A 10830-nucleotide genomic window follows, 5' to 3' on the forward strand; every position below is an offset into this window, starting at 1 on the left:
TCACAGCGATAAATAGCGTCGTATAGCTTGCACACACAGCTATCGCATGCTCTGTCAGTAAGTGTTACGATACAGATAAGTATACCAGAAACAGACGACATTTTTGTCATACATTATGATTTTTTTAAATACATAATATTATATTATTGATGACAAAATAATTTTTGTATTTTTATTAATTACGTTTTTATTGTTAAGCAATAATCATGCCTGGAGAATTCGCCACTGGTTAAGTCGGTAGAGGACGATTGAGAACGTTGTACCTTTTTGCAGGGCTTGGAACCGATTTAAATAATTTCGGTTTCGGTTTCGATTTTGTATACCGGTTTTGAAATTTTACGATTTCGGTTTCAACTTAACAATACCGGTATTAAGAAATTTCGGTTTCGGTTTCGGTTTTGTATACTGGTTTCTAAAGTATTTTCAGGGGGCTATGTCGTCTATACAATTATCATTCTTTGTTCCGTATTGTCAATTGTCATATATACCTAGTAATTGCTAGTGACTTTAATTTATGTCATTACTATTTATAAAGCAACTAATAATTTTGCGAATAATGAAATGTTTATCAACAAAATTAATTATGATCTCAGTTTTATTATGATTATTAATTATGCGTATTAATGGAATTCACGTATTAAAAATACGTCATTTATAAGAAAAATAACGGTTTCCAATTTTTTTAGATTTCGGTTTTGAATTTCATACCGGTTTCCAATTTTTTAATCCAACTTATTTCGGTTTCGGTTTTAAATTATAATACCGGTATCCAATTTTTCCTGGTTTCGGTTTTGACTTTAATACCGGTATCCAATTTTTTTCGGTTCCGTTTTTGATTACGGTTTCGGTTTCGGTTTTAAAACGGTTTATAACGGTTTCTGAAATCGGTTTTGAAAACGGCTTCAAGCCCTGCTTTTTTGATAACACGATTGAGAACGATTGTGGCAGATCAAGGAAACGATATTTTGTAGCTTATAATCAAACGATTGAGAACGATTTTTAGATCGACATTGCCGTTCAGTGCCGTCCCGAAATAAAACTACATAAATATGTTCGATAATTAAAAAAATAGTTTACCTATGGATTTCTATATAATATTGTAAGTACGGGGGCTTCGAATTCCTATTGTCGTTTATCTAATGTTCAGTAATAAAGATAATAAATACGTTATCGTGGTTTACGTATCTGCAGATAGTTTACGTATTCGCCAAATTCAGTTGTCTGGTGGACAGAGCGGTAACAACGTAATAATATAGCGTATAATATATTAATATTATATAGTGTGTAATATAGTGTAATATTGTGTATTTGTGTAACATGAAGTATGATGGAAAACATCAAAATTATAACGTCTGAACGCGGAAAAGATCTTGCAGTATTAAATACTGATAAATATTAATTTGTAAGACAACGCAAAGATGGATTAATGAAATGGAAATGTTCAAATAACTGCTGTAGTGCCAATTTATTAATGAAAATGGATAAAACTTTTCATTTGTCAAACGGTAAACACGTGAATCATGTAAGTAATAAATATTAATAAACAAAAAATTGAAAGACAGATTTTAAGAGATAATTCTAAGCGAAAAGCTGAAGATAATACATCTATCAGACCTTCAAAAATTATTAGAACTGAGTTATTAAATAGTGACTTACCAAATCTTATGCACAATGATATTACATCAGTGTGGAAGGCTATGTATGACAAGTAGAGAAAACAATACCCAATTTACCCTACTATACTTTAAATGAAGCTATATCCTAATTGATGAATATGCAAAATAACGATGTATGTTTATTTAAAAGTGATCAATTTGTTTTTGTTCCTGAAACCAATGAGTCCGTTTGTATAACAACAGGCCAAAATTAAAATTTTATGTCGAAACAAACCGAATTGCTCGGAGATGGTACCTACTAATAATTTTGTACCAACATTTTTTTTACAGTTATATGCATTACACATATACGTAAACGGTTTTTATGTGCCTTTTCTAATTTTTTTTTACCGAACAAAACAAAAAAATTTACATTTAATGTGGAAGTATCTCTTGCAAATATGTCCAGCTCTAACGTTCAAAGGCTGCATTTGGACTTCGAAGTCGGTTCTCACGAAGCAGTCAAAGAAATATTTCCAAATGTCATTATTGAAACTTGCCGTTTTCATATAGCCCAAGCTTGTCGGAGAAAAGTAAGAGATTTTTTACTCTAATTAATAACATATAATATATTTTATATTATTTTTATGACAGATAAACGGAGAATCAACATTGAGAAGTGCATATAAAGACAAAACTAATGAATTAGGTCAATGGCTTAAATTATTTTTTAGTTTGCCTTTTCTTTTTCCCACTGATGATTCCCACCTATTCTTTGGGAATTGAACACAAGTACCGACATTAAATCCAAGGTACTTAATATACTATAACTTAGTAACTTATTATTTTGTTAATAGGTACTATATAGGTACTTGTTATTATATTTATCTGATTTTATTTGGTCTGCATGTTAATAATAATTTATTATTTTATTTTTAAGGACCACCAATGGGGCAGAAAGCTTCCACAGAACTTACAACGGGAAATTTTATAGCACGCATCCTCCTACACATGTAGTAATTTCTGTTTTAAAGGAAACCCAAACACAGACCGTGGCAATAATGAAATCAATTGAAAACAATATTATCAAAACCATGGCCAGCAAAGATTATGATCGGATTATTTCGACAGTTAATACTTATAAAGAGCTTGAACAAACTAAGGACATCATCAAGTATCTTAAATTAACTAGATATAAGTACCTTGGAAAAAAAATTCAAATTTTATATAAACTGGCAAATAAATATAAATTTTTATCTTAAGCTGACATATAATTAATGAAATAAATATAAATATTGTCGATTTTTAATCTTAAACTGACAAATAACTGATATCTGAATATTTAATTTTTTAATTTTGTGTTTTTAATTACTGCGGCAACGTCGCATAAAAGTTTGTAGGTAAAAACGTTCTTAATTGTGTTATTAAAAAAGGTACTTAATAAAGGTACCATTCTCAATCGTGTTCTACCCGGTTAAGTGTGTACCCACTTCTCAGACAAGGTGTTATTATTATGATACATTAATGATAAATTATATTATTAATAACTTTAAAATATGCACCAACCGTCAACTATGTCAATAACAAAATTATATTCAATAATTTATTATTTTCTGATTGTCTATTAGGTCTTTGTGCTACCTTTGATCCGACCCCAGCTAGAATATTATGATAAAGACAACAAATATCTAGGGTAAAAAGTGGATGAATCAATTTCGAAAATAAAATAATGCTCTTAGAGTATAATATATTTATAACTATATAAGTTGTATCTAAACTCTGTATTTAAACCACAACCTACATTTTATAAATTTACTACTAAATAATAACAAAATAGTTATAATAGGTAATCGATAAATTTTCTTATAACTGTAATTATAGTACAAAAATAGTCAAAATATTTTTTAGTGTACCTATATAGGAAATGCCAATATAAACATTCCGCGACAATGTACCCACTTTTATTTTTTTAGAGATACTTACACCCAAAAACAAAATCGGGTATGCGTAAAAGTCTTAAAAATCCTAAAAAATACTTATATTATTTGTTTTTTTTTTTACTGAGACTTTGGAAAAGTACTGGAAACTTTTTAAAGTTTAAATTTGATACATTTTGTCAAAATTTTTACTTTAAATGCTTATAAAAAATAAACTATGTCTATGTATTTTTAATATTTTTCAACTATCTACTATTGTAACAATATAATAGGAGTCTAGTATTAAATTTTTACGCATTTTTACCCATCAAATACAATTTTATTAACAATATTATAGATAAAACGCTAAATAAAATTGAAAACTGACAATGTTCGTAAACAGCTCAAAAAGTGTCAAAATATTTTCAAAACGTTACGGTGTAAATAAAATGAAAACATTCAGTGAAATTTGCACGTATCTACAGTTATTCGTTTTTGAATTACAACAAAATAACAAAATCGCTACATGAGAAATCGGGGAATATCCAATCTTGTAAAATATGAACTTCAATCGCTCATAAAAGTTTAATTTGATTTGCTTGTATTTATTTGGTCGTTTTCTGTAAATATTTATATTGATTTTAACTATGATTTTAATGCAAGAACACTGTAGAGTGTAGGTATGCTTTTTCAAGAAATATTAATTTTCAATATGTTTAATATTTTATAAATATATACAAAAATAAACTAATACATTTGAAAATTTGCTTTGATTATTTTGTTATTACGGGCACTTGATACTTTTTTATACTGTATGATATATTCATACTATTTACATTATTATTTACTACTTCACATATCACATGAGTTTTGTAAGTTTTTTTTATGGGTGAGAAAAATTGCCACTATAAAAATACTGGATGGGGGAGGGGGGAGGAGAAGGCATTATAAAAAATGTGTACCCGGGGCAGCAAAATCCTACGCCACTGGCTAGGTCGTTTTGAAGTAAAATTAATAAAGAAGTCCGTCCCGCTAATCGAGAAACTCGGTTTCAGCTCTAAATTTACCTCCAAACCCCCAACTTTCTCTTTTGATGATCACCGCCCACCGACCCAGCCCATGATTCGTTACTTTTTTTTGTTTTAGCAAAACGATACTTGATAAGAGTAAAATGTAGTCAAATTAACAGATATAATTTGTTGTTGGTTTTATCAACATTATTGTTTATTTAATACTTACTTGTTGGGTCCCTTACCCTCGTTCCATTTTTTAAGTTTAGTTATAATTACATTCCAAATTGTTCCATATTCAGCAATTTAATCTTTGTTCAGTAGCAGTTATGATCAGTTTTTTTTAATTGACGTAAGTATAAAATACATATAATACGATAATTTAGTTAGACGTGAATACGGAATAATAATATTCAATGGTTATTACAATATATCTTTTTCTAATAAAATACCAATGTAAAAGTGAGATAGATTTTTGTCATAATCAATTGAGTAGCATAGTATAATATAACCGCAACTGTATAGGTTATGTGTACATCAATAATATTGATCTTTAGTACATACTGTAATTTTTCTTACACATTACATACCTAATACATATTTGTTTGGAATTATATGCAGTATAATATATATAATGGAAAACACTTGTGTACAAATATAAATATCTACCTATATTTTACATGTCAGTCAATATGTAATCTAACCCGCCGTTTATTAAAAATAACTGATCTACAACAATTTATTCATTGAATTATGAATTCATTATTACTTGATAGGTAGCGTTTAAAATAAAATTCTAAAATTGCAATTAAAAATAAATTACCAATTCCTAATGATAATTTGTTATACAATAAATATTCATATTAGATAAATTACCTATAATTTGTCTACAGACAACTGTATTGACTGCGATCTAATATGTTAGCTATAAACTTATATTTTATACAAATATATATTAATATCATGTTACTAGAATTCCTAGTTACTCGAAATAGAGATAGAGTTCTTAGTTACTAATTCATAGTTAGGAATTAGATTTTTTGTAATTTTATATTCCATTTATATTTTATTTCAAAATTAAATATTTCCTAATCATTAAAATAAAATATTCAAACAAAAATTATGTCTATTGTCATACCTAACAGTTGTAATATAAATATTATCAATGAGATATGTATCTCTCAGTGTTTAGAAAGTTCACTTGAAACTGAATTCGTTCACAAAGTTACTTACTTTTTTGAAAGGAACACTTTAATTTGGTTAAATTATTATTTTATTAATCTTAAAATAAAACGTCTAAGTTATAATTCATTTAAAAAAAAAGTTGTTTGTTACATAGATTATGTAATGTTAAATATATTGGGTATTATATGATAATAACATAGGTATAAAAATATGAAATAAATAATATATTATAAAATAAAACACATTAAGGTAATTATTTATTGAAATAAAAGTCAAGTAAACATACAATTAATATAATATAAAAATATTTCTGTTCGATAGTTAGTTATCTATAATATAGTTTATAATTTAAATTGTAAAATAAAGATTATGTCCCATTTCTCTAGTTATCAATCGACATAATGTTTTTACTATTTATTCTATTATTATAAAAATAAAATGAATTTACAATATAAATTATATATCTTATTATTCTATAGACAGACTTTTTAAAGAATTTTTCTCTGAAATATTACTGAATTAGGTAAAATTAAGCTCATATCAGGATTTAACTGTTTTTATTAACTAATTGTTGTTCTTGATGATTGTTTTAGCATTTCAAACTATGAATAAGTATAGTTTCCAAAGACCTGAAATGGAGATGCCTTTGCAAAGTTCCCATTATAACCCTTCTAGGGAAACTCTTGGACGCTATTCTGAATATTCGTTACATTCTAGTTACAAGATACGAGCTGGCGATGCAGCATGTAAGTGAATAAGTATTACATTTTATTTTTACAGGGTATTCAAATATATTTGGAGTACTTAGATGTGAAGGTGTACCTAAATCTTGTTTTAAAATATCATATAAAAGCTTAAGTTTTTATCCAAATCATATTCTTGATATTTCAGAAATCTTTAGTAGAATTCATCATTAGATTTAAATTTCTGTTTTAGGAAGTAGTTTTTAACTTATTCAATTCACTTTTTTGATAAAATTATTCAAATAATACCTTTAAGTATAATAATAATTATTATTTTCATTATGATATAAAACATTAATAATGTATTTGTTTATTTTTTATTAATTTTCGTTGTTATTCATATTTTTGTCTTGGCATCAAATACTTAGATTTTAAAATTTTAGTTTCTTTATTCTTCAGTTTTTTTTTTTCATATACTTAGATATTTAGTTATTACCTACTTATTAATAAAATAATAACCCTGAATACCTCATAAATCTAATAATTTATGTGTTTTATTTTAATAATATTAATTGAGAATTGTATTTTATTTATATTTTTTTAGCTACCAATTCAGTGGCATGTACAACACGAATACCATATGCTACTTTAATAGCTGCTCTTCTATGTTGTACTGGTATTGGAGTATTTTGTTGTACTATGTATCGTGGTGTAACGCTTAGTGCATTGATGTTGGATCAAGTGTTTCATCTCTATATTGGCTGGTACATTTTTTTTCAATTTTTTATATACACCATGGTTTGGAACTTAAAAAAGCAATGAAAAATGTGCATATTTAAATATATGCAATAAAAATCTTAAATACGCATTATAATATGCAATTATATTGTCTTATAAAAAACAAATATTATATCTTTACAGAATGATTCAAAATATAAACAGGGATAAGTGAACGCTATCCAAAAAAACGGCAGATTTCTTTAAAAATATGTGTTATTACTTATTACTTATTATGTAAAAAAATCTAAGAATTGGGCCTGGTGTGGCTCGGTAGTTGGCTCAGTCACTAAGTGTTCTGAGGTCGCTAGTTCCCGGGGAGACTACCCATGTTTATAGTTACAAATTCTCGCTCTACATTCACGTCTTCCATAACCAACCGTACCTCCCCACTCCCCTACAGAAGGCTAATGAACATATTTGCCAATGCTTAAGATCAATAAAAAAAAATCTTATAAATTATATTATAAGTTATAATATACAAATTCACTTAAATTTGATAAAATATGAAATTTACATTTTTAGATTTGAGCTGTATGTATTATGAAACTAATTGGTGTCAAATCAGATATTTGCAGCATCATAAAAAATATACAACTTATTAAAATTTCAATCAATCTCTGTTCATAAATGTTTACTTATGCAGTGTTCAAAATTATATTTATAATTAAAAATTTAACTATTAGTATTAATATAATATTCATAATTTTTGTACTTTATATTTTTAAGGCTTGAAACTGTAAAAACCGTTTTAGTTTTGATAGCTGCAGGAATGGGAGCTCTAACATTAATGATTATATTTGTTGGATTTCTGGCTACAGGAGCAACACGCCGTCGTATTTATAAGGCATGGAGAAATAGAGTTGGTGGTCGTATATCTTGTGCAGTTGTAAGTATTATGATGTAATAAAATATAACATTATATAGGCATTGTTTTAAATTTAACATTAAATTTTTTTTTAGTTTATGGGTATTATTTACGTACTTCAATTCTTTTGGATTTTTGTATTTGGTTTACTAATAGTTTCGACATTTATATTGACCGTTTTTTGGAAAATGTGTGTTAGCACCCAAGTTCAAGATTATCATCAATGCATTGACTTAACACAATTTAGTAAGTATACAACTTCTATTAATATTTTAATGCTACATTTAATCAATGCTAAACTTTTGCTATGAATATAAAATAAAATTTTGTGTTTTAGATTTCTTATTTCCACAATCTACTCGTATTGAATATTTAAAGATATGTGAAATTCGAGAAATAAAGTTCTTCTGCAGAGATTTTGTTGAAAAATCAGAATTTATGTTTATGATGGCAACTTTTGGAGTAATTTTGATATTAATAAGTCTGGTAAGAACTGTTTTTTTAAACCTTATTAATTTCCTAAAAAATTAAGAGTTTTAAAATAACTAATTTGAAACATATTAAGAAAATTATGTGATTGAAAATCAATCTAACCTCAATAATATGGAGCCAGATTTTTTTTTATACTAAGCCCCACAATATTGACATAACATAGTTTTCAATGACGATTTTAAAAATTAACACACTATACTCCATTTCATAGGAGAAGGACTTTGTTTTACCTTCGATTGTGAGCATCTCCCACCACTTGCACCTATTTGGCTCACTGATGGGTGGTAAAAAGTGAGGGTAATTTGGCCCTCTGTGCAATCGCAGACATCAGTCGGATGTGATAAATGAGTTCCTTCTCTTATGAAACGTAGTATAAAAATCCATACATTTTTACACCTTTTTGGTTATACTTGGAAATAAATAAGCCGAGTTATACTTTCATAAAAAATAAATTCCATATAGGTTAGGTTACCTATATTATATATTTTGTCATAAACTACTGCATTTACTTGTTATTTCACTCTGGACATATAAATCATTATAAAATTATTAACTATGAAGTAATTATTTACTAGTTACAAAAATATGTTATTTATTTTATTTTATCATTTGAATAATAATAACTTCATTATATTTATTAGGTTCATTATCTGATGTGTTTGTCTGCTAATTATGCTCACATCAGAGATCATGAAAAATTTGAAGAACTTCAAGAATTACAACTTTTGCAAGACACTGATTTCGCTACTTCAAAAGAAAGATTTTAAACATTAATTGACTAAACTTTAGTAAACATTTTTAAACTAATTGCATAAATCATTCCACGATTTTTAAAATATGTGCTACATTACAGGGTTTCTAAATATTGATCTACCGTCCAGTTAATCATTCATAGTTTTTATATATTTTATTATATAAGCTTAGGGTTTTATCTCAGACAATGGCAATATTTTACTTTATAATTTTTATAAAGAATTTTTATTTTAATTACTTATAATATCATATATAATTTTAGAAGTATATATTTTTAATTACAAGGTTTTTTAATTTGAATCTTATTGTACTAAATATTGTAACTATATTTTAAGTATTACTTTTAAATAATAATTTTTTTTGTAATAATGACCAAAATTGATATCTTTAAATTTATTTAAAATTTCAACAACCAAAAAACAATTTATATTCCTGATTTTGTTTCCTATTTTATTTTTTAACAGACTACAAATAATTAAGTCTAGTCGTCTTTCTTTTTCTGTTAGGTTTTATAATTTTCATTTTTCCAGTATTTAGTGGTTTGTTGTTCACTATAAATGTAGAATGTTCCATTAAAAACTTTTTCCAATTTTAAGAAATTAGTTTTTGTTAAACAATTATTTTAATTGTGTAAATGGTTGTGTGCTTTAAACATTTACATTACCAAAATATGTATCCAATGAGTGTTGACTATTATCATATGTCAAAACACATTATTTTATAATACAATACTCTTTTATAATATATTGTATTAAGTGTAATATTTGCATTTTTATTTTTATTACAACTTTTGTGTATCTATTAGTTAGAAATTATTTTTGTATAAATTAATTACATTACATTTTTGATTTCTTATTAATTATTAAAAGCTAGATTTAATGTTATATTAATATATTTTTTATCATTATCTTATTCTTATTCAGGAAATAATTTTATAATAAATTGTAAAACAAATTGATGAACAGTATGTATTCTCTTAAGTCATCCAAATCCTAGTTATCATAATATTGTTTTTATGTAGTGTATCATTCTAATTGTTTACATTCTAATTAAAACCTTACAGCCAATAGGTAAACATACTATTTAAATATATAATAATATAATATATAATATATTATATTATTAAACATTTGGTTTTTAAAGATTGTTACAGAGAAATGGACAACGGCCAGTCAGCCTATGATAAATTACTAAGTATATTTGATGATATTATTGTAAATAAAGTAATTTATTTACCTATTTACATATGGAACCTTGTATTAAATTTTATAAAATGTTAACTTAAAAATAATTTGTAAATTTTCAATATGATAAATTATTTCAAAATTCAAACTTTAAATGCTTATAAAAAAAAATTATGACTGTGTTTTTAATATTTTTCATCTATTACCTATAATAAAAATATAGCAGGGGCATTTCATTACATTTTCAAGCTTTTTTATCCAACAAATAAAATTTTATTGACTAGGTATATATAGTATATATAGTAGAAAATTACTAAGTTAAGCTATGAGCAATATTATTTGATATTCCCCAGCATCAGCATGTATT

At 25.9% G+C, this 10830-nt stretch overlaps 1 protein-coding gene and 1 long non-coding RNA gene across 2 annotated transcripts; both read left to right on the forward strand.

The window, feature by feature from the left end:
• The first annotated feature begins 801 nt into the window (after nucleotides 1–801).
• LOC107882681 lies at nucleotides 802–2857 on the forward strand. Its single transcript, XR_001678862.2, has 3 exons — nucleotides 802–2188; nucleotides 2250–2407; nucleotides 2536–2857. It is a non-coding gene; the product is annotated as an uncharacterized LOC107882681 (long non-coding RNA).
• Nucleotides 2858–4687: 1830 nt separating this feature from the next.
• On the forward strand, nucleotides 4688–10605 carry LOC100166518 (neuronal membrane glycoprotein M6-a). The gene is made up of 7 exons (XM_001952158.5): nucleotides 4688–4873; nucleotides 6300–6452; nucleotides 6994–7153; nucleotides 7896–8055; nucleotides 8130–8280; nucleotides 8372–8520; nucleotides 9168–10605. Exons 2-7 carry the CDS (start codon nucleotides 6311–6313, stop codon nucleotides 9291–9293), a joined length of 888 nt encoding a protein of 295 aa, XP_001952193.2. The 5' UTR covers nucleotides 4688–4873; nucleotides 6300–6310; the 3' UTR covers nucleotides 9294–10605.
• The last annotated feature ends 225 nt before the right edge of the window (nucleotides 10606–10830 follow it).

The sequence above is a fragment of the Acyrthosiphon pisum genome, chromosome X (genome assembly GCF_005508785.2).
Source record: "Acyrthosiphon pisum isolate AL4f chromosome X, pea_aphid_22Mar2018_4r6ur, whole genome shotgun sequence".
NCBI classification, from domain to species: domain Eukaryota; kingdom Metazoa; phylum Arthropoda; class Insecta; order Hemiptera; family Aphididae; genus Acyrthosiphon; species Acyrthosiphon pisum.

Bases quoted from the DNA above. Each gene is read 5' to 3' on its own strand.
- LOC100166518 (XM_001952158.5), top strand. From the start codon at position 6,311: ATGAATAAGTATAGTTTCCAAAGACCTGAAATGGAGATGCCTTTGCAA. The intron at 8,056-8,129 runs GTAAGTATTATG...ATTTTTTTTTAG, and splicing joins GTCGTATATCTTGTGCAGTT to TTTATGGGTATTATTTACGT. The intron at 8,521-9,167 runs GTAAGAACTGTT...TATATTTATTAG, and splicing joins TTTTGATATTAATAAGTCTG to GTTCATTATCTGATGTGTTT.